The sequence below is a fragment of the Globicephala melas genome, chromosome 1 (genome assembly GCF_963455315.2).
Source record: "Globicephala melas chromosome 1, mGloMel1.2, whole genome shotgun sequence".
Taxonomy (NCBI): Eukaryota; Metazoa; Chordata; class Mammalia; order Artiodactyla; family Delphinidae; genus Globicephala; species Globicephala melas.
In genome coordinates this window covers 106,722,949-106,747,810 of record NC_083314.1, presented here as the reverse complement: position 1 = coordinate 106,747,810, position 24,862 = coordinate 106,722,949, and the positions used below count along the sequence as shown (strand labels likewise).

At 35.7% G+C, this 24,862-nt stretch overlaps 1 protein-coding gene across 7 annotated transcripts in view; it reads right to left on the bottom strand.

Moving 5' to 3' along the window:
- The window catches only part of EVI5 (ecotropic viral integration site 5), a 208,068-nt gene that overhangs the window by 128,545 nt on the left and 54,661 nt on the right, over nt 1-24,862 (bottom strand). For all 7 annotated transcript variants that reach the window (XM_030868666.3, XM_030868669.3, XM_060302758.2 and 4 more), the window contains exons 3-6: nt 6,739-6,928; nt 5,859-6,083; nt 4,965-5,039; nt 1,172-1,297 (exon numbers count right to left, since the gene is read on the bottom strand). In XM_030868666.3, coding sequence (XP_030724526.1) covers nt 1,172-1,297; nt 4,965-5,039; nt 5,859-6,083; nt 6,739-6,928 — 616 coding nt within the window. The remainder of the gene's footprint in view (nt 1-1,171; nt 1,298-4,964; nt 5,040-5,858; nt 6,084-6,738; nt 6,929-24,862) is intronic.

Sequence of the window (24,862 nt, the reverse complement as noted above, 5' to 3'; positions counted from 1 at the left end):
GAACCTGTGTCCCCTGCATCGGCAGGTGGACTCTCAACCACTGCGCCACCAGGGAAGCCCCAAAAAATTTTTTTAAGGGAAAGAAATGTTATCTTGAAATACTTTCAGGTGCTATCTACCATTGGTCACCTATCCTAAGCTTCCTACCTTCTCACCCAAAATACAGATACTTCAACACTCTAGTAATTCAAAACATAAATGATACATTAACTGAAACTAAACCAAGGGAGTTTAAGGGTGATAAAAATAAGCTTATTAGTTCAAAAAGAAAAAGAAATTAAGAATCACCAAGACCTACTTTGTCTTTTACTTTAAAATGTAAAAACATTTTGTATATCCCCTTCATCTCATCACACACAGAAAAGATAAGAGAATTTTTAAATTGCTGTGGGTAAGGCTGCCAGGGAAAAGTAGACTTGTGAAAATGGCTCTTATGCCAGCTGAATGATTAACCTATATTCTTAAATTCTGCTTACCTAATTGAAATTTAAGTAAATGAAGAATATTTCTACCATTACATTACAGGACAAAATAGTAAATTTATTTATATATATAAATATAAAATTAAATCCAGAAAGATGAAATACTTCAAAGGTATTTTTTACTTGGTTTTGATTCCTCTCTTCCTCCTCTTCACCCTCACATAGTCACTAAGACTCTGACTCTTAAACTAGTAACACAAAAGGATAGAAACAATATATTTTTTAAAAGATTACAGGCCAGCAAAAAAAGTGATGAAAAGGGAAAGGCAGGGGAGAGGACTGAAAGAGATAAAAGAGATAGTCTCAAAGGAAATGAATTGATATCAGTGTCCAAATGTCATGGGCTTCTGTAAGAGAGCAAAGTCTATGTAAAATAATAGGATACAATATGGCATAATAAAGAAATTCATGCATCTAGGTTATGATATACTATATTTGGCACAAATGCTTAAGGTCTGAATATAAAAACTAGTCAAGTTCCAGACTGTGATCTACCTGCAGACAGCGCCTAACTGAGAAGTAGGTCTAAACTGTGGATTAACTGAACAACAAATGATGATGTGATTAAAACACTGTTTCTTTTTCTATTGCTTTAATGCTTTTAACATTAAGCTTGCTTAGTTGTCACTCAAACCAAGATGACAAAAAATATAAAGGCAATATGTTTTTGGTTAACACCACACTTTTACCTGTATCATGCATTCAAACTGGTACATACAAAGGCCTAATTCTGCCATACTTGGTTTAAAAAGTTCACGAAGTCTATAATCTTGCATTAATTTAACAAATACACAGAAAGCTTCTTCTTCTGGCATCTGCATTAGGAGGAAAAAAGCAACATAGGTTAATGTTCTGTGATATACAAATAAGCTAAACACATTTAAACTAAGTACCCATCCAACTATAAACAATGTTGTTATTTTGGTTTTTATTGTCATTAACTTTTTCTTCTACTGGAGCATAATTGCTTTACAATGTTGTGTTAGTTTCTGCTGTACAATGAAATGAATCGGCTATATGTATATATATATCCCCCCCCTCTTGGACCTCCCTCCCACCCACCCCCCCATCACCCCACCCATCTAGGTTGTCACAGAGCACCGATCTTAGCTTCCTGTGCATTATAGCATGTACCCACTAGCTATTTTACACATGGTAGTGTATATATGTCAATCCTGAGTGCGATGTGGTACAATATTAAGAGCAATGGACTAGAAATCAGAAGCTTCTAATTTCCCATTCTATCACCAACAATGAGAAGTTAGACAAATCTTACAGCCTCTGAGACCAGCTGCCTCACTTGCCTTACTCATGAATTCAACCAACAAATATTCATTTAAAGCCAGATACTTCTCTCTCTGAGTATATACCAGTGAACAAAATAAACAGTATCTACCCTCAAGCAGACTGAACCTTCTAGTTGGGGGAGACAGATAATACATGGAATAAATCAATTAATATATACGTCAGATGGTGAGAAGAGCTATGGAAATAAAACAAAGTAGAGCAAGAGGGAATCCCGGGGAGCTACACTGCTATTTATATATAGATAGGTCAGGGAAAGTCTCTTGATAAGGTAACATTTGAGCAAAATACTGAGGTAAGGGAAAAACTGAAGAAAGAACAGTCCTGGGAGAATAATACAAAGGTCTTGAAATGGAATCACAATTGGCATGCTCAAGGAACAACGAACAGGGGACTACTAAATTAGTAGTAATGTTACAAATGAAAGTATGGTTATGGAGGAGAAATAAAGGGAAGCAAATTACATAGGATTTTAGAAGCCACTGTAAGGATGTGGACTTTTACCTTAAGTGAGATAGGAAGCCTTTCAAGGGTTCCAAGCAGAAACAATATGGCGTAAATGTTAAAAGAACTTGTAAAATAAGTTTTAAAAAAACCTGTAATTAGAGTTTTAAAGGTTCCAATTTCACATTTTATGTGTAACTCACTAGATAATCATATCAACTAAGATAATGAACGTAAAAGCTCTGTAATAAGAATATGTAGGCACATAACACTTATACAAATTATTTTGTGGTTTTTTTTTTTTGGCCTGCCACATGGCATGCAGGGATCTTAGTTCCCCAACCAGGGATGGAACGCATGCCCCCTGCAGTGGAAGCGTGGAGTCCTAACCACTGGACGGCCAGGGAATTCCCCTGTGTGGCTTTTCTTAAAATAAAATTTTCTAATGTTCATTCACTCACATTATACCAGTGTGTTTCAAAAGACGAAACCTCAAAGGGTCTCTAGGCACTCTTCTTACGGAAGACTACTTTTATTAACAATACACTTTTCCTGGCCTTGACACAGCCATGGACAGGAGCCAAGAGTTATTCTTGGCAAAACCCACACTTCCTTCCTTCCTCCCAACACACATAGCCACAGTTTTGCCTTGGAGACCATCCTTATTAATCCTGTCAAGGTTTATAGCCCCACTGATTTTTATATCAGTTACTGCAAGAAACCATACCTCCCAGAACTCTCATCCCATGTGCTTGGTTCTATTGCTCCCATAATTTAACACCATTTCCAATATTCCCGAAACCTTTTCCACAGTACTTTCTGAACCTGATAATACGCCATCAACAAAATATCCTACCTATACCCTCAATCTGTTTACCAAATGTTCTTTCACTGTCTTTCTCTAAGTGAAACCTGATTCCCCCGAAGAATACTTCAACACGGAAACCTGGCTCTCTCCTGAGGTGGCTGTTTTCTCTCCCAGAGCACTGGAAGAGGCCTGGGGTAGAGAGGTTTATGTCCCTCCTCGGACCTCAATGCCTCACTGCCATTGCATTAACTGATCCTTCTCTCTGAAACATATACCAGCAGATATTACCCTTTACTCCTCTTTTTTGCAGCATCTACAAACCTCTGGATCAACCCCCAACCCCAAACTCCATTCATTTTCATGAGGATTAATTCCCTGGCCTAGCAGATCTTTGACTCCTTTCCTCCAATGATCCTGGCAGGTAGTTACTAGTGCAGGCTCTAGGGCCACACCACCTGAGGTTCAAATCCCAGAGTGATACTTTTAAAGTATGAATCAGATCACATCACTCCACTGCTCAAAACACTTAGTGCCTCCCCATATCCTCAGTAAAAGTCAAAATGCTTACAAGGTCCTACATGATGTGGCCCCTTACTGCTTCTCCAAACTCATCTCCCACAACTACCTTCCACTTTCCACTTCTCCCTCCACCCCTCAACTCCAGTCACAGTGAGAATGAGTCAATTTCTCTCCCTTTTTTGCCTTGTAAGAACTTCTTCTCCTCTGAACATATCAAATAATTCATTCCCTCTCTCCTCCACAATAGCACTGATATAGAAATTGGGAGAAGGTTTTAAAAATGGTGATATTTTAAAAAATTAGTTGAAATGATTGAATAAAAGACCAAAAGGAGGTAGAAAAAATACTATCACTGGGTCCCTCTCAAAAAGATTGAAACGATAGTCACAAAATGAAAAAGTGTGACACCAAGTAAAATATAAATATGAAGAACAATCACCCAGTTGTTTTATAGTCATTCCTTTTATGATAAAGAAATCTGCACACTTGAGTCTTACAGCAATGTGTTTCTACATACTTCCTCTATGACACTGAGTTAATAAGAATCACTGAGTTCTGAACTCAGTGCAGAACTGAGTTGCAAAAACAAGCCCACATGATCAAATGAAGTTATCTCCAAGGTTTCTTTTCAGATCATATTTTAGTCTGAGACTAAATATAGAGTATGATAGACTTTTTTTTTTAATTTCAATAAGGCTGGAGAGGTAACACAACATGCTATTTCCCTTCAAAGTTATGACTGATTGTCCCTGTCCTTGACTTCTGAAAACACCCCACCCAAAATAAGTCACTGCCAATGGAAATACATGTTATATCCCCAGGGCAGTAAAAGTGACTGAGTACCTCTATTATAGAGCCTATAGTAAAACAGGCATAACAAGCCCTCAGCTCTGTGACAAATAGAATTACTGTATAAATTTCCAAAGACGTTGTACATGATAAATAAGATTTTCTTTTCTTTTCTTTTCTTTCTTTCTTTCTTTTTTTTTTTTGTGGCTGCGCCGCGCAGCATGTGCGATCTTAGTTCCCCAACCAGCGATAGAACCTGCCAGGGAAGTTCCATAAATAAGATTTTCATACCAACACTTTAATCAGTCCTCCTTGGCTGAGAAAAGATTATTCGTCATTAAATATTGACATATAAGTTAAGATTTAAAAGTAGATACAGGCTTTAGAGAATATTATGGTCCAAATGTAGATAAGGTGAAATTTGATTTAGTGGCAGGATATCTACTGTATGTTATTTTCAATACTTTTAATATTTTAAAATGCAAACTAAATGTTCCTATTTAGACTATGTTTAGGGGGAAATACCCAATATCTACTTACTAAAACAAGGATGATATTTAAGTTCTCCAACTTTAATAAAGAACTTAATTGGACATTTAATACTTATACTAACTTACCTGCATAAGCAACAATCCAACTATAAAAGCACTTCCTTGACAGTAACCAACCTCACGATCCACTAAAGAATATGCCTAAAAAGTAAAAAATGTTGTTCAAAATACTTTCACATGATTTATCATACCTTCCTTCTCTAAAAGCCTAAAGACAGTAAGAAGGTGGATTAAAGACCATTTTTTTTAGAGAAGCTCTTGCTTGCTTTATTGTAGATGTTATCCTATCCTGTAAGTATTTTAAAAGCAAATGATTTACCACATAAAATTTTATTTTGATGATTTCCCAATTAGGAACTGACAACTCCTAAGGACAAGAAAATAAAGGAATCTGTACTCAGGAAAGTGACAAAGCTTAAAAATCATTAAAAATATATATCTGACAAAGATCAAAACTAGAGTAGGATGAAGGTGAAGCACTGACAAAATTGAAATGATTTAACAAGAAATCAACATTTCACGGAGGTAGCTAGAAGAAAAAGGAATTATGCAAAGGGAAAAGGCAACATTGGAGAAAAAATTACAATGGCACACACTTTTAAGGGCTAAGAGCTCTTAGCAATGCTGGCCACAGCAAGCGAAAAATTTGCTCCCAGATTGTGACTCACAGAAGGTGAATTATTCATTCTCATGGAAGATATTCTCTATGGTATGTATAGTGATTTATAGGTTATTTGATTTCAGTCAACTGATACCAAGCAATGTGAGGAATTTTCTAAGAGTTCTCCAAACTAGACAATAATCTAGCATCAGAATTAAAGCCAAAATTATGCTAAAGTCAAATTTATTGCCAAAGCAACTGATTACTGGGGTGAGAGTTCATACTTCATTATGAGAAATGTTTAATTTCAACCTCCTGAGAATTCATTTCATCTCAAAAAATGAATAAATAGAACTTACCTTCATTACATTAAACAAAACCTCCTGTCCAAGACTATCTTTTTCCTTAAAAAAATTGTGTTCAGGATAAGTTCTAGCAATGTCCCTTCGGATCAATTTTTCACAAGGTGAGGTCATTTTCAGGAGTTCTGAATACTGATCCTTAATTGGCATACTTTGTGCACTGCACAAAAGTTGCCAAACTATTGCTCTAAAATGATGGGGTATCCCTTTACGAACAAGTTCCTACAAATAAAAATAAAAATAAAAATGTTTAAGTGACTTATTTAGGCTTCCTACCTTGAAAGCCAAAGAAGACTTATTGGAGGTTGGAGTAGAATAGATGACTTTCTCAAATTTATAATTCACAAAGCTACTTTTATAAAAATAAGACTAGGGAACTTTTTAACCAAGGCTACGATTTGGCTAAGATACGGGTATATTCTGTTCTGATCAGAGGGACAACAATGCCACAGATAAATTCTTGTCATTTCACTCAGAGTATGGCCTCTAAAGGTATTAAGGACCTGATAATCTGCAGAGCTGTGAATGATGGCACTGTAACCATCATCTTTCAAAGGGCTGTTTTATGTTTTAAAATAAAAAAAGTAAAATACTGGTAACTGAAGGATATAGGATGTCACAACTTCCATTTCTGAATCTATAAAATAAGAGAATTTAATATCTAAAATAATTTTCAGCTATATATTTCTACAATTAGGAGACCTCTATAACAATTGATAGCTACAAACCAAAACTTCTATGGGCACAAATATATAAAGCAGACCTCTTCATCATAGCACTTGGGAAGTATTGAATCTGATTTTTTTTAATCCTCTATTAATTGATGCCTCATGCCCTTTCGGATAAGAGGAAGGACTTAAGCAAAGAATATGAATACCTTAACTTGCTTTTCCTTCTTTTTGCGCACATCTTCCCATTCATTAACAATTCTTCCCCAAAGAATCCAAGAGTCTTCTTCAAGGTGACTGAGGTTGCTGGAGGCTGATGAACTTGATACAAGGGAGGAGCCACTGTTTCTTCTTGATCCATTTACAGATCTTAAAGATTTACTATCTGTTTCTAACAATCTAAAACATAATTAAAAATTGCTCAACATCTCACTGTGACACTAGATGACATGATGATACTTAAGAGCTTCACTACTGCAATTTAGCCATGGTTTTAAAATATATATAATTTCAATAATATTTGGTCAGCATCTATAAAATTAACTGCTGTATTTTTTCTACTAAGCATACAATTTCAAAATTTGAAATAGTAAATTATGTTAAATATTTTACTATTAGTCCCCTCATAATTTCCCTTCCCACCACTAAAAATTAAAAGAAATCTTCTGGTGAGAAAAGTGATTGGGAGGGCTTCAGGAAAAAAAAACTACTTGGAAGAGGTATAACCAATTCTATGAAAGAACTAACCCTATCATGTTTACAAAGTGTCTAGGGCTAAAAAAGTAAGGCAGACACACAAATTAATCAAATCCCTAGTCTTTTTTCATTTTGCTTTTACCGATGCATAACTAACCTGCCCAAACAAAAAGTGTTTTGTTTGGCCCATGCAATGTTTGAGTAAAAAACTGAATAATTACTAAAACTAAAATTAGAAGATTTCATTTATCTGTTTATATACACATATATTTATATTTATTTACAATTCTGGACTCTCTTGAAAAATAAAAAGATAGGGACTAGGCCCACATTCCTAAACAGAAACAACAGGATGTAGCAGAATAGGAGCTTCTCCCTTTAAATGAGAAAGGACTTTAATCCACTAACTCTCCATAATCCCTACTATCTCCCAAAAACTCAGGCCAACTAACAGCTGTCATTTATCATTGGACTTGCACTTTTAAACTGAAACGTCTTTACTCTTAAGGCCCTGTTTAAGGCCTCTTCCTTATCTGTAGAATGATGGGTTAATATAATTTCAGAGATCCATTCCATGACTCATTACAACATCAAATCCATTATTTCTTTCACATGTACACAGGCTATTAAAAAAAAAGGCTGGAAAAATGTGGCTCTATCATTATAAAGATGTAAATTACATGTCATTCAATAGATTATTAAAACATCTATTTAGGTATTTAACATGGCTACTATTTACTTCCAGTAACTCCTTCAGAAAATCATCTGCTTAGACAAGAAATGCTCCCAATACTAATTTATGACATATAAAAAATAATTAAGAAAAGAAACATATGAGTCAAATTATACCAAGCAGATTATAAAAACACCCTTTGTAAGCCATATTTATATCTTGCTTAACTTTACATCCCTTTATATCATCTTTGTATTTAGCTCAATACAAAGCATACTGAACACTGACTGAATCGAAATAAAATCAAAATCCCCATATTAAAAAATACCGTCAAATACCAGATAGTCATATTCAATAACACAGTAATATAAACTGTACTCATTCTATCCTTATTCATGGGATAATTTAATACATTTTTTACGGCAACAATAAATTAAATAAAATGTCCCAAATATTTCTAAGAACAGAAAAACTTACAAAACAGCCAAATTCAGGGTCAACTCTTTGCTATAAATATTCTTTATCAGAAAAAACTAATTAGGACTTTTCCCTGGCAGCACACTGGTTAAGAATCCGCCTGCCAATGCAGGGGACATGGGTTTGAGCCCTGGTCCAGGAAGATCCCGCATGCCGCAGAGAAATTAAGTCCGTGCTCCACAACTACTGAGCCTGCGCTCTACAGCCCGCGAGCCACAACTACTGAAGCCCGCGCGCCTAGAGCCCATGCTCTGCAACAAGAGAAGCCACCACAATGAGAAACCCGCCCACCGCAAGGAAGAGTAGCCCCCGCTTGCCGCAACTAGAGAAAGCCGGCGTGCAGCAACGAAGACCCAATGCAGCCAAAAATAAATAAATAAAATAAATTTATATAAAAAAAGAAAAAACTAATTAATGATGTTTTGCTTTAAATACTATTTTTCCCATGTTATTTTAGTAAGTCCATAATATATCTTATGAAAAAATTAGTGTATGTATTTAAGTAATTTTATGTATGACTCTAAACCTTAAGAATTATAAATGGAATACAGAAACAAACTTTACAGAAATAACCTGAACCTAAGTTCTTCATTTCACTTATTCACTGAATGCTTGCTATATGCCAAATAATTAAATTGCACCACTACCATTAACAAAGAGACATGCAGTTAAAAAGAAAATAATGGTATTTCCTAAGCTAAACATAAATTTGAGATATAATGAAAGTATAGATGAAAAAGTACCCAAATAGAAGTTTTCTTTTATTTTTTCTTTTAAGAGTCAGAAGGGTCTCAGAGATCCCCACGTTGTAACTTTAAGTATAAGCAGGAAAGCCAAGTGAATTCATGGGCAGATTAGAGAAAAGGGTTAAGCAGTTCACCTTCAGAGGACAATGAAATAAGTAACATAAACAAATATACAAAACTGTGAAAAACATTTACAAATGAAATATTCCAAGTAAAGACATTACATTATATTGTCTCTGCCTTAATTCACATATTAAAAAAAAATGACTCAAAATGGACAATAGGCCTGAATATAAAACCTAAAACTATATAACTCCTAGAAGAAAACAGGAAAAAGTCTTCACAACCTTGGAATAGGCAAAATTTGTTAATGGGACACAAGGAAACACTAACATTAAAGGAAAAATCTGATTAAAAAAATACTAAATTGGACTTCAAAAAGCTCTGTTTTAAGAAAATGAAAAGGTACGTCACAAACTGAAAAAAAAAATCCTTAACTTATGCATCTGACAAAAAGGACTGGTATCCAGAGTACATGAAGAACACTTAAAATTGATAATTAAGAAGGCAAACAACACATTTTTTAAAAAATGAGTAAGAGACTTAAACTGACACTTTCCAAAACAAAATAGTCAAGTAGTCAATAAGCAACTGAAAAACATTCAACATCCTTAGTCACCAGGGAAACCCAGGTTAAAACCACACTATGTACACATTAGAATGGCTACAATTCTAAAGACTGGCCATACCAAGTGTTGCTAAAGATGGGAGCAGTTGTGACTTTCATATAACCATGTCAGAAGTATGTAAGAGTTCAACCACTTTGAAGAACTGTTTGGCAATTCTTTACAAAGTTAAACACATTTTTATATGACACAGCAAGAGAAATGAAAACCTACATCCACAAAAAGACTTGCAATTGAAAGTTCAGAAGAGCTTTATTTCTAGCCAAAGCCCAGAAACAACCCCAATATCCAGAAAAATAATCAAATTGTGATATATTCATTCACTGCATATATATTCACTGCAACACTATTCAGCAATAAAAAGAAACAAACTTTGATACATACATGAATCTTATAAACATTAGGTGAAAGAAGCCTGATGCAAACAAGTACATGCTATATGATTCTACTTATAAGAAGTTCAAGAACAAGCCTTCACAGATTGTAGAAGAAAAGCCTTCCTAAACATGACACCAAAAGAACAAGTAACAATAAAGAATATGTATAAATTGGACTCATCAAAATTTTAAATGTTTTGTACCTCACTGGATGCCATCAAGGAAGTGAAAAGAGGGACTTCCCTGGTGGTGCAGTGGTTAAGAATCCGCCTGCCAATGCAGGGGACACGGGTTTAAGCCCTGGACCGAGAGGATCCCACAGGCTGTGGAGCGACTAAGCCCGTGCGCCACAACTGCTGAGCCTGTGCTAGAGCCCATAAGCCACAATTGCTGAGCCCACGCGCTGCATCTACTGAAGCCCGCGTGCCTAGAGCCCATGCACTGCAACTAGAGAAGCCACCGCAATGAGAAGCCCAGGCACCGCAACAAAGAGTAGCCCCCGCTCGCCGCAACAAGAGAAAGCCCGCGCGCAGCAACGAGGACCCAACACAGCCAAAAATAATAAATAAATAAAAATAAATTAAAAATTCAAAAACTAAATACATAAAAATAATAAAAAATAAAAGAAAGTGGAAAGAAAACCCACAGAATGGGAAAAATATTTGTAACCCATGAGTCTTCTATCTAGACTACATAGATAACTCTTACAACTCAATAAGAAAAAGACAAACAAACCAATTTAAAAATGGGCACAGGGACTTCCCTGGTGGCACTGTGGTTGAGAATCCACCTGCCAGTGCAGGGGCCACGAGTTCAATCCCTGGAAGATCCCACATGCTGCGGAGCAACTAAGCCTGTGCACCGCAACTACTGAGCCTGCACTCTAGAGCCTGCAAGCCACAACTACTGAGCCTGTGTGCCACAACTACAGAAGCCCGTGAACCTAGAGCCCATGCTCCGCAACAAAGAGTAGCCGCTGCTTGCCACAACTAGAGAAAGCCTGTGCATGGCAACGAAGACCCAAGGCAGGCAAAAATTAATTAATTTTTTAAAAATAAAGCAATCATTTAAAAAAATAAATAAAAACGGGCGCAGAATAAGAAAAGACAATTCTCCAAAGATATAGAAATGGCCAATAAACACATAAAAAGATGCTCAACATCACTAATGATTAGGGATATGCCAATCAAAACCATAACAACACACCACTTCACAACCACTAGTATGGCTATAATCAAGAAGACAAATAATAAGTGTTGGTGAAGATATGGAGACACAGGAACCCTCAGACACTACTGATGGGAATATAAAGTGGTTAAAACCACTTCGGGAAATAGTCTGGCAATTCCTTAAATGGTTAAACAAAGAATTACCATACGAATCAGCCATTCTACTCTTAGGTATATATTCAAGAGAAATGAAAATCTATGTCCACACAAAACTTATACAACGAATGTTCATGGCAGCATTATCCATAATAGCCAAAAAGTGGAAACAATCCAAATGTCCATCAAGTGCTGAATGAATAAAAACACTGGTATATCCATAAGGTGTAATATCATTCAGTCTTGAAAATAAATGAAGTAGTGATACATGTTACAACATGGATGAACCTTGAAAACACTATGCTAAGTGAAAGAACCAGTCACAAAAGGAAACATATTGTATGATTCAATTTATAGGAAATAGCTAGAATTCAGAAAGCAGATTAGATGCTGCTGAGGACTGGAGTGGGAGTAAGGGGAACAAGAAGGAATGGGCAGTGGCTGCTAATGGATACAAAGTTTCTTTGAGGGGTGATGAAAATGTTCTAAAATTGATTGTGGTGATTGGTTGCACAACTCTGTGAATACATGAAAAAACACTCAATTGTACACTTCATATGTGTGAATTGCAGTATATGAATTATAGCCCCCAAATGCTGTTATATCGAAAAAAGAACAAATGAAATATATCCATGGCAATAAAAATCAGATGAAAAGTTTCAGGTGGTGGGGTTGCTAAAAAGGGCACAAATGAATATTCTAAGATGACAGAAATTGTCTCCGTGTTAATGGCCTGTGGGTTATACACAGGTGTATACATCTATCAAAGCTCTAACTGTACACTTAAGAACTGTGCATTTCTCTGTTGCAAATTATACATCAACTTTATAAAAATGTATTAAAAATACTGTCTCTGGTTAATGACATTAGGGGTAGTGAGAATTAGGTGAGAAACTACTGCTTTTTATTACTAGAAGCCCTTCAGAATTGTTTTAAAAACCATGGCTATTACTATCACAAAAAACAGTAACTGTTTTTGATATATTAAGTGTATCTATTTCATAAAGAAAGGGAAATATGAACACGACTTCCTTTCTCTTTTTTCAAATTTGTTGGTCACTCTATCAAAATTTAGAATTTTCTAAGGAAAAATTTTATAATTTTTTTCCAGTGCTATGGATATAATGAAATCCTTCTGAGAGACCGCTAACATTTTCCAAAAGAAGTAACATTTGAATTGATACTATCAAGTCTCTCCCCAGTAGCTACTTAGTCATGGTATGTAGAAGAATTTACATACTAATTAAGAATATGTAGACCTTACAGAATGTGTAATTAAAATCAGATATTTTTATTTCTTTTTCCTAAAAGCAGTGATTAAAAAAAAAAAAAACCACCTCAGGAAGACTGCTAGACAGGTTGCCACCTAGTTTAAATTCAATTAAAATACTCTTGACATGGCAGTAGAGGCACAATGCCTGAAAATGCCAACAGTTTCCAAAGACTTTAGCCTGGCAACTGAGAAAGTGGTAATACAACAACATTACTCATGATCCATGGGCTAGTGAGAAGTCTATTCAAAACTTATTCAGTTATCTTCCTCTTCCCAGAGCACATGGGTTCACTGCCTTGCATGGATTTACTGTAATTTTTAAAAAAAAAAAAAAAAAAAAAAAGGAAACTACCTTCCCACCCCAACATAATTTCCTTATGACTAATACAAGAAGAAATTTATCAAATTAAGGAAAAGAATATTGGCCTGGTAGGAATATTGTACACTATAATCAAAGGCATTCCCCATAGGTATGTGTGGCCTGCTGCTATACAATAATTCAGAGGCCCAAATTTATTCATCCTCCTAGAATGCTGCCAGACTAAGACATCAGAGTTGAATCTCTACTGACTGGGGAATAAATACATAGTCCTCAGTCTCCTAGCTAAGCAATTCCAAATTTCTGTACCTCCAGCTCTAAGGGCAGCATTCAAAATGGCTACAGCTCCACATTATCTGAGGTGGAGGTGCTAAAGCCAATTATCAGTTGGACTTCAAATAGTATGAAGGATGGAAAAAGTCTAGGATTGTTTGCTTGCAGAAGCTTAGAATACTTGGCAGAGAGAAAGCATTTCCAGTACCCTAATAGACAGGACTAGGGACTAAAGTGAGAACAAGGGAATATGCCAACAAAGAGAGTAATCAGGGTCTTTGGGTCTTATTTTAGAGAGATTACCTTCACCATATTCCTGCTACTGAGAAGTGAACCTTCACCTCACCAAGGGGTCACCTATCTGAGAAAAATGGTACTCTGTGCACTTCAATGATGGGTACATGAAAAAAAAAAAGTACCTTATGTATAGCAGGACATATTTGACAAACATGAAAGAAAAAAAACCCTCTACTTACTACAATACTATGAAAAATACAAAGGAGGAGAAGATAAAGAATGGGTTCTCTTTTGGGTTATTTGGAATATGAAGTACTTGTGGGACTTACCCACGTAGATAAGAAGCCCAGAAGTTGAAAAGTCTACAAATGGAAACTGGGCAATTATTTGACAAACTTTTTAAATATCCTGCTGTACTCAGTATAATGCTTTCCTATGGATACCAGAAATAAGAGAGCAGGATACAAAAATGACAGGTCAACATGCCATTTGGGAATGTGTAAACTGCTAAGTTAATTTATAAAGAACTAAGGAAAGATCTAAGAAAGCTAAGGAAGAAAACTGCTATACAAGAAAAACACATGGAAAGCTAAATACACTGGCACTTTATTGCAGAGGGAGCAACCTTTCAAACATAGGGTCAAACACTCCTGTAATGTTACACCAAACAAACAGGATATGAAAGTGCATGGAGAAAGACAGCAGCTTGCTGGCTAAAAGAAAGGCAAATCAATAGCAACAAAATACACTTCTGACTCACAGGAGTCACACCCTTTCACAGCAACATCATCAAGCACGTATACAAGTCTCAGAACAAGAGAAGCAAGAAGGGACAATTAAGAGAAAAGACAAGGAATTAGCACAGGAAACAATTCAGAGACAACTCAGGAGGGAGGTGCCTAGACGACAAGAATCTCTCCAGTTCTGAAAGCATAGGGGTTTTCTTTGGCTTTTGTTTCCTAAGATGAGATCTCAGAGAAGGTGAATGCATGAGTCTTGCAGCCCCCTCTCAAATATTCTGATCAGAAACTGATGGTTGGCAATCTGTATGTGTTCTTGGGAGATGTCTATTTAGGTCTTCTACCCATTTTTGGTTTCCATTGTTTGTTTTTTTGATATTGAGCTGCATGAGAGGTTTGTAAATTTTAGAGATTAATCCTTTGTCAGTTGCTTCATTTGCAAATATTTTCTCCCATGCTGAGGGTTGTCTTTTTTCTTGTTTATGGTTTCCTTTGCTGTGCAAAAGTTTTGAAGTTTCATTAGGTCCCATGTGTTTATTTTTGTTTTTATTTCCATTTCTCTACGAGGTGGTTCAAAAAGGATCTTGCTGTGATTTATGTCATAGAGTGTTCTGCCTCTGTTTTCCTCTAAGAGTTTGATAGTGTCTGTCCTTACATTTAGGTCTTTAATCCATTTTGAGTTTATTTTTGTGTATGGTGTTAGGGAGTGTTCTAATTTCATTCTTTTACATGTAGCTGTCCAGTTTTCCCAGCACCACTTATTGAAGAGGCTGTCTTTTCTCCATTGTATATTCTTGCCTCCTTTACCAAAAATAAGGTGACCATATGTGCATGGGTTTATCTCTGGGCTTTCTATCCTGTTCCACTGATCTATCTTTCTGTTTTTATGCCAGTACCATACTGTCTTAATTACTGCAGCTTTGTGGTATAGTCTGAAGTCTGGGATCCCGATTCCTCCAGCTCTGTTTTTCTTTCTCAAGATTGCTCTGGCTGTTCAGGATATTTTGTGTTTCCATACAAATTGTGAAATTTTTTGTTCTAGTTCTGTGAAAAATGCCATTGGTAGTTTGATAGGGATTGCTCTGTATCTGTAGATTGCCTTGGGTAGTATAGTCACTTTCACAATGTTGATTCTTCCAATCCAAGAACATGGTATATCTATCCATCTGTTTGTGTCATCTTTCATTTCTTTCATCAGTGTCTCATAGTTTTCTGCATACAGGTCTTTTGTCTCCTTAAGTAGGTTTATTCTTAGGTATTTTATTCTTTTTGTTGCAATGGGAAATGGGAGTGTTTCCTTAATTTCTCTTTCAGATTTTTCATCATTAGTGTATAGGAATGCAAGAGATTTCTGTGCATTAATTTTGTATTCTGCTACTTTACCAAATTCATGGATTAGAGAACAGTATGGAGGTTCCCTAAAAAACTAAAAATAGAATTACCATATGACCCAGCAATCCCACTACTGGGCATATACCCTGAGAAAACCATAATTCAAAAAGAAACATGTACCACAATGTTCACTGCAGCTCTATTTATAATAGTCAGGATATGGAAGCCACCTAAGTGTCCATCGACAGATGAATGGATAAAGATGTGGCACATATATACAATGGAATATTACTCAGCCATAAAGCGAAATGAAATTGAGTTATTTTTAGTGAGGTGGATGGACCTAGAGACTGTCATACAGAGTGAAGTAAGTCAGAACGAGAAAAATAAATACCGTATGCTAACACATATATATGGAATCTAAAAAAAAAAAAAAAGGTTCTGAAGAGCCTAGGGGCAGGACAGGAATAAAGATGCAGACGTAGAGAATGTACTTGAGGACACGGGGAGGGGAAGGGTAAGCTGTGACCAAGTGAGAGAGTGGCATGGACTTATATATACTACCAAATGTAAAATAGATAGCTAGTGGGAAGCAGCCCCATAGCACAGGGAGATCAGCTCAGTGCTTTGTGACCACCTAGAAGGGTGGGATAGGGAAACTGGGAAGGAGATGCAAGAGGGAGGAGATATGGGGATATATGTATATATAGCTGATTCACTTTGTTATAAAGCAGAAACTAACACACCATTGTAAAGCAATTATAATCCAATAAAGATGTTAAAAAAAAATTTAAAAAAAGAAACTGATGGTTTACTGATTGCTTTATGCAGACACTCCAGACAGAAAGCATAGACACTGCAGACTGAAGCTAAGCTAGTTGCAACAGAAATAGTACAATAAATTCTTTTAATTAATCATATCATCAAATTCCTCAGGAAATCAGATAACCGATTAAAAATTTAAAACAATCCTATGAAAAGAAAAAGAATAAAGAGTTCGAGTGAAGATCTAAAGGCTTCTCCTATGATTAAAAATACATGAATTTTTAACGCAAAGACTTGAAAATACATGTTTTGTTCAGAAGCTTTTTACTACTTCCTTAAATGCTCATGGCTGTGTTATAGAGAGTATCCTTAGGAAAACTGAGGTAATGCTGTGGTGCTAAAATTATAAACATAAAAGTTAGATCACCTAGATCAACACTGTCCAATAGAAATATAACGCAAGCCCCTACATAATTTAAAATATTCTAATAGCCAAGTTTAAAGTATAAAGAAATAGTTGCAATTAATTTTAATAATTTATTTTATCAAATATAGTCAAAATATTACATATTTTTAGTATGTAATCAAAATTTTTTAATTAATGAGATTTTTTTCCCCCCAAAATCAGCTCTTCAAAATCTAGAGTATATTTTACTCTTACAGCCCACCACAATTTAGACCAGCAACATTTCAGGAGCTCAACTGTCACATATGGCTAAAGGCTTCCATATTCGACAGTGTAGACTTAGATATTGGTAGGATACAAAGATATATAAATTAAGGTTTCAAAGATTCCTGCTTACCATATTTTAAAAAATAAATAAAATACATTTACTTTAGTTTAGAAGAACCATTTCCTCATCCTCATATTTCACTCCCCAAAATCTGCTAAAAAGTAAAATCTGATTCTAAATAACAGAACGCAAAAGGAAACAAACATGGTTGCAATGCCAAACTTTTAAACCACACAAATAATGGCCCGTTTAAAATTTAAATTAGCACTATTCCCCTCCTTAATTAAAATGCATTGCTATTACACTTGAACCTTACCTTCTTAAATTCATCTCAGCCAAAGCCTTTGTATTTTTAAGATGAAAAACACACTTAACACAGAAAAAAAAAATAGCTGTCCCATTTCAACTTCAAGGCTATCAATAATTAACTTTCATCAAACAGATCTTTGACATTGTATTGAACCATTTCTTCACATCTTCCTGGGGTTGCCAGATGCACTGATTTTTAAAAAGTGATAACTGCAGCAAAACTATGGGAAGGAAAAACAGTTTCTTTATAGAATTTGGTATTTTCATGTTTCTTCAATTTTAATTTTCTAAAATACTGCCAAAGTATTTTATACTTTCTTAATCAAAGATGGTTAAACAACACAAGAGATTCATCTACATTTGCAAAAGAGAAGAAAACATCCTAAATAAAAGCATTTCACCTGTTAGAAGTAACAGTTGTGTCTCAGTTTTTACTTTAGATACATAACTTGCATATCTACATTACAAACCACAGAAGTGGTCGGAGAAAATTTAGCTTATTATTCTTGCAATTTTTTCTTGGACTTAATACATTGCTGGGGTATTAGAGCAGAACAGGGGAAGGTGAGCTAGATCTTAGTGTTGGTCATTTTATTCTTTATTAAAGTCAGAAAGATGTGTTTTTCCACCAGGACTGTTCTCCTAAGGCAAAACAAAATATTGCTACATTTACCCATTCTCTACACATAAATCCTTCCCATGGATTCTGGGTTTTAATGATTTTTTTAAAAAGAGTGAGAGACTCAAAATGTGAACTCAAAAAAGTACAAAGTTTTGAGTAATTCCACACAAGAACAAAGGGTGAAAACTTTCTGCTTCTTTAACTTCTTCGAAGTCTTACTTGTCAAAATTTTTTTTCTAGACATCTTTAAACAATTCTAACAATTATTATTTAATTGTTAAGATATATGCCAAGCACATCTAGTATTCTGGAATAAATTGTGAATTACGTGAGAAAAAGTTCATCTATACACACATCACTTGCAACAATTTTTATATGGTGTTTTCTATATTTTAGTTATACAGTAATTATTGATCATAACCATAAGTTCAACTTTGGTCACTTACAAACTCAGGGCCAAAGTTATCTTTTGTGCGAACTACTTTTCCATGTAAGAACCAATTCAAAACTTATAAATTCTTTACATCCTTTAGCACCATCTGTAAGTGTTTTACTTTGCCAGTCCTGCCCTGGTTTTATATTCCACTAAGTTTTCCACACCATACACCTCCTTTTGAGAGTCCCCGCCACTTTGTTTTCTGTGAGCATCTATTTGCTCATAACTGCCTTCACACAACCCAACACTCCACTTTGCTCTTTCATGAGCCTCTTCCAAATTCATCTTATCCAAGAAACTTTGCCAATCTACATATTATGCTAGAAAACTACCTCCTCCTAAAACCTCAACCAAAAGACTTTGCTCTAAATCTTTCAAATGTAATAAGCAAAGGGGCACAAAGTTAATACCAATACACACATAGAACCCACATAAAGTTATCATCATGTGGCACACCAAGCTTTCTATCTTACCCATCAAATGCTGAGAGCCAAAGAAAACCCTTTAAAAGCACTTTCTAGGAAACAATAATCAGAAGGGGACAATTTCTATTGCCAGGTTTGAATGGGCTAACATTAGGTCTTCTTCTAGTTGTTCATTTGGGCCAGGTTCAAAGTCTCTAGCTTGTAAATTCTATTTCCAGGTAATTTCTTTCACGTCTCTATTTTCTGTCTCCATATCAACAGAAAGGGACCGAACCTGAGGACAGGTCATTTGAAAGCAAAAATTTCAACAACTACCTCAGCAATAAATTTTTTTAAAGCTGAGCAGAGTTAATATTCAGAATATGTAAGACTTTGGCCAACAGGCAACAATGGACAGCAATTTCTGAAACTCAGGAGATAAGTGAGGTAAGACCTATGACTGCCATCTTACCTCCCATGAGAGAGTTTCCAGATTCTGGCATGCGTAGGAAAAATTCAACAGATCCTAGTGAACTTTCTCAATTGAGTAGACAGAGCTGAGAGCATGAGGAGACCAAAGTGGCTAGAGTCCAAGGAAAAGAGTATCAGAGAGGTAAGAAGTACACAAACAAGACCTTCAGAGATTGACAGAGGATACCCATTAAGTATTCAGCTGGGAACTGATCAGCACATGTATGTAAGGAAACTACCCAAAGCTAGAGGGAAAAAAAACACCAGAAAAGATTAGATTTAACAGTGGCCACCATTCACACAGGGCCAGGAATGGTATCTGTCCCCACCGGCCAGACTGGAAAACCTGTTTCAAGGCATATTGGGTAAAGTACACAAAAGGGTCGTGCCTCAGTAGGAGGGAATAATAGCCCTAGGCTGTGCACTACTCCAGAGCAAATTCTTTCCAAGTAACTTAACTGCATTCTTGAACAAAGCTCAAGAATATTTATAGGAAAAAAGCCAAACCAAGTGAGGTAAAATTCACAATGTGAGACATCCAATCAAATATTATCAGGCATGCAAAGAAGCAGAAAAATATAACCAATGAGAAGAAAAAGCAATTAATCAAAAGCAAACTGGTATTGATAGAAATGTTAGAACTACCAGACAAGGCCATTAAAAGTTATTAAGACTATACTTCTGTATATTCAAAACTTAAGTAAAGACATACAAACAACACTCAACTCCACCTTCTAGAGATGAACAATGTGAGAGATGGAAAAACACACTGGATAGGATTAATGGCAAATTAGACATGGCAGATCACAATATAGAGAACTTGAATACAAAGCGATAAAAATTTTCCAGAAAGTGAACACGATATCAGTGAGCTGTGCAACAACTTCGAGTGGCCTAATATTTGTGTAATTAGAGTCACTGAGGAGGAGGAGAGAAAGGAACAAAAAAAATTTGAAGGGGCTTCCCTGGTGGCGCAGTGGTTGAGAGTCCGCCTGCCGATGCAGGGGACACGGGTTCGTGCCCCGGTCCGGGAAGATCCCACATGCAGCGGAGCGGCTAGGCCCGTGAGCCATGGCTGCTGAACCTGCACGTCTGGAGCCTGTGCTCCACAATGGGAGAGGCCACAACAGTGAGAGGCCCACGTACCACACACACAAAAAAATTTTGAAAAATAAAATGGTTGAAAAGTTTCCAAATTTGAGGAAAATTATTAAGTCTACAAGAAGTTCAACAAAACCCCAAAGTAAGAAACATGCAGAAAACTACAATAAGGCACCTCAGAATCACTGCTTAAAACGAGGGATAAAGGACTTCCCCGTGTGGCTCAGTGATTAAGAGTCTACCTGCCAATGCAGGGGACACGGGTTCGAGTCCTGGTCCAGGAAGATGCCACATGCCGCAGAGCAACTAAGCCCGTGTGCCACAACTACTGAGCCTGCGCTCTAGAGCCTGCAACCCACAACTACTGAGACTGCATGCCGCAACTACTGAAGCCCAGGAGCCTAGAGCCCATGCTCCACAACAAGAGAAGCCACCGCAGTGAGAAGCCCATGCACCGCAACAAAGAGTAGCCCCCGCTCACCACAACTAGAGAAAGCCTGTGCGCAGCAATGAAGACCCAACGCAGCCAAAAATAAATACATTAATTAATTAATTAACAAAACCGGGGATAAAGAAAAACTCTAAAAGGAGACAGAGAGGAAAAATGGCACATTATATACACGGGAACAAAGATAAGGATTGCATCAGATTTCCTGATGTAAACAATACAAGAGTGAAGTCAATGACACATTACAGTACTGAAGGAAAACAAACAAAAAACAAACAAACAAAAAGCCCTGTCAACCTAGAGTCCGATACTCAGAAAAAATATTTTTAAAAATCAAAGGCAAAATGAAGACTCAGACATACAGGAGTAACCCACACTACATGAAATATAAAAGCAAGTCCTCCAGACAGAAGGAAAATTCTATCAGTTGGAAATCTGGAGCTAAAAAAGAACCAAAGAGGGCTTCCCTGGTGGTGCAGTGGTTGAGAGTCCGCCTGCCGATGCAGGGGACGCGGGTTCGTGCCCCGGTCTGGGAAGATCCCACATGCCGCGGAGTGGCTGGGCCTGTGAGCCATGGCCACTGAGCCTGCACGTCCGGAGCCTGTGCTCCGCAACGGGAGAGGCCACAGCAGTGAGAGGCCCGCGTACCACAAAAAAAAAAAAAGAACCAAAGAGCACCAGAAATGGAAGCTATGTAGGCAAATATAAGATTTTTTCTTATTATTTCAATCTCATTTAAAAGATAATTGACTACTGAAGCAAAAATAATAATGTAGTATGGGGTTTATAACATATACAAAAGCAAAATGCATGATAAAACTAGCACAAAGGATTGGAGAGGAGAAATGGAAATGTACTATTCTAAGTTCTTACACTACGTGTGAAATGGTATGAGATCTCTTGAAGGCATACCGTGCTAAGTTAGTTAAGGATATATACTATGAACCACAAGAGGGAAGAGATATGGGAACATATGTATATGTATAACTGATTCACTTTGTTATAAAGCAGAAACTAACACACCGTTGTAAAGCAATTATACCCCAATAAAGATGTTAAAAAAATAAAAATTAAAAAAAACAGTTATAGCCAATAAATCAACAAAAGATAAAACAGAATCATAAAGAACATTTCATTCAGTCAAAAGGCCGAAAAATTAAAAGATAAAGAACAGTAAAACAAGATGACAAATATAAACATAACCATATCAAGAATTACATTAAATGTAAATGATCTATTTTCCTCAAAACCTAGAAAATACTATGTTAAGTAAAAGAAGCTAGTCACAAAAGACTACCAATGAAATGTCCAGAATAGGCAAATCCATGGAGACAGAAAGTAGATTAGTGGTTACCAGCAGCTGGAAGGAGGGAGGAAAGGGGAGACTAATGGGTACAAAGTTTCTTTTGGGAGTCATAAAAACGTTCTGAAATTGGATAGTGGTAATGTTTGCACAACTCTGTGAGTGTACTAAAAATACCACTAAATTGTACACTTTAAAGGGATGGATTTTATGGTATGTGAATAATTAAGAGCACAATAACAATACAATAAAAATACTGGAAAAGGTGCTGAAATAATAATAAGCATGTATTTTCTAAGATCCAGCAAGAAGATTCTAATCCTCACTTCACTCTATAAGGAGTGTGAGTATGTGATCTGCTTTGGCCAATAAAATGTGAGTTGAAGTTATGTGTATCACTCTCTAGCAGATGTTTTAAGATATATTTCCACTATTTGCCATGAGTCTGGTTTATCCTGCATAGGGGCTGGTCACTGTTCCAGAAATGAAGTGCGCAGCAAAAATGTACTCAGCCTGCAGTTTCGGATGAACGTTAACGTGAGCAAGAAATAAAATTTTGTCATAATTTTTTTAAAAAGTGATCTAATTACTGTAATTAAAAGGCAAAGATTGTCAGATTGTATTTTAAAAAGCAAGAGCCACTATATGCTAACTGACAAACTTTAAAGATAAAGAAAAAAATAGAATAAAAGAATGGAAAAATATATAAAATTTTAACATTATTCAAAAGAAAGCTACAGTGACTAGATGAGATAAAGTAGATTTCTAAGCAAACAATATTACTAGGGATAATGAGTGCATTTCACAACAGGACATAACAATTCTGAACGTTTATATACACAATAATAAAACTTCAAGTTACATGAAACAAAGACTGATAAAATTTAAACAGAAATAAATCCACAATTATAGTTGGAGGTTTCAATACTCTTCTCTCAACATCTGACATCAATATCTGATACAACAAGTAAACATAAAACCAGCAAAGATACAGTAGACTTGAACAACACTATCAATCAATTTGAATCAATTAACATTTATAGAATACGCCACCAAACAACAGCTAAATACACAATCTTCTCAAGTGCACATAAAATATTTATCAAAACAGACCACACTCAGGACCATAAAATTTAAAGGGATGTTGCTAAAGCAGAGCTTTAGGAGAAACGTACAGCACTAAACACGTATATTAGAAAAGAGGAAAGATCACAAAGACATTACAAGGACACAAGACATTACAGATAAAGGTCAAAGATGTCGGAAGACAACTACAGACCAATTTCCCTCCTGAAAATAGATGCAAAAATTCCACACAGAATTTTAACACATCATATCCAACAATATTTTATAAAGACAGTAAACAATACTTTATAAAGACAGTATATAATGACTAAGTGGGGTTTATCCTAGGAATGCAAAGTTGGTTTAGCATTTAAAAATCAATGTAATTTGCCATATTAAACTAAAAGAGGAAAACAATGTAATCATTTCAAAAGATTCAGGAAAAGCATATGACAAAATCCAACTTCTGTTTCTTATAAACTCTCAGCAAATGAGAAATAAAAAGGAACTTCTTCAATTTGATAAAAGTCATCTACAGAAACCTACAATTAACTTCATATTTAATGCTTTCCCCTTAAGATCAGGAAAACAAGGCTATCTGTTCATCGCTTACACTCAAATTTGTACTGGAGGTACTAGTCAATTGCAATAAGGCAAGAAAAAGATATAAAAGGCATCCATATTGTAAAGGAAGACACAAACATGCTTTTTATTCACAGACCACATGCTCATCTATGTAGAAAATCTAATGGAATCTAAAGAAACAACAAAACCTACCAGAACAAGTGAATTTATCAAGGCAGCAGGATACACGAATGACAAAAGAAAAATGATTGTATTTCTATATGGTAGCAATGAACAATCAAAAATTAAATTTACAAAAACAATAGCATGCACAAGTAATAAGTAAATGAGAAATATATTGTGTTCATGGGTGGAAGGCAATACTGTTAGGAATTCAACAGCATTCTGATTAAAATCTCAGCAAGCATTTTTGTACAAATTACTTCATGTAAAATTCACAAGGGTATGATAAACAGCAAAAATCGTCAAAAGAACAAAGATGGAGGATTAACACTATCTGATTTCAAGACCTATTAGAAAGCTACAATAATCAAGACAGTGTCATATTAACATTAAAGTAGACAAATAGATCAGTGGAACAGAAAAAGAATCCAGAAATAAGCACATAACGTATACACACAACTGACTTTTGACAAAAGTGCAAAAGTAATTAAGTGGAGAAAGGACAGTCTTTTCAACAAATACAAAAACAATTAAACATGCATATTCAAAAACTGAACTTTGATCTATGCTCTGTTTCATACAAATAAATTAACTCAAATGTACGACAGTAAATCTGAAACTTAAAAATATAAACCTTCTCTAACACAGGAGTCTACCTGTGTGACCTTGAGCCATCAAAAGCAAAGTCCATAAAGGAACAACTTCAAATTGGACTTAATTACAATTTAAAACTTTTGCTCTTCAAAAGATAATGCTAAGAGCATAAGCCACAGA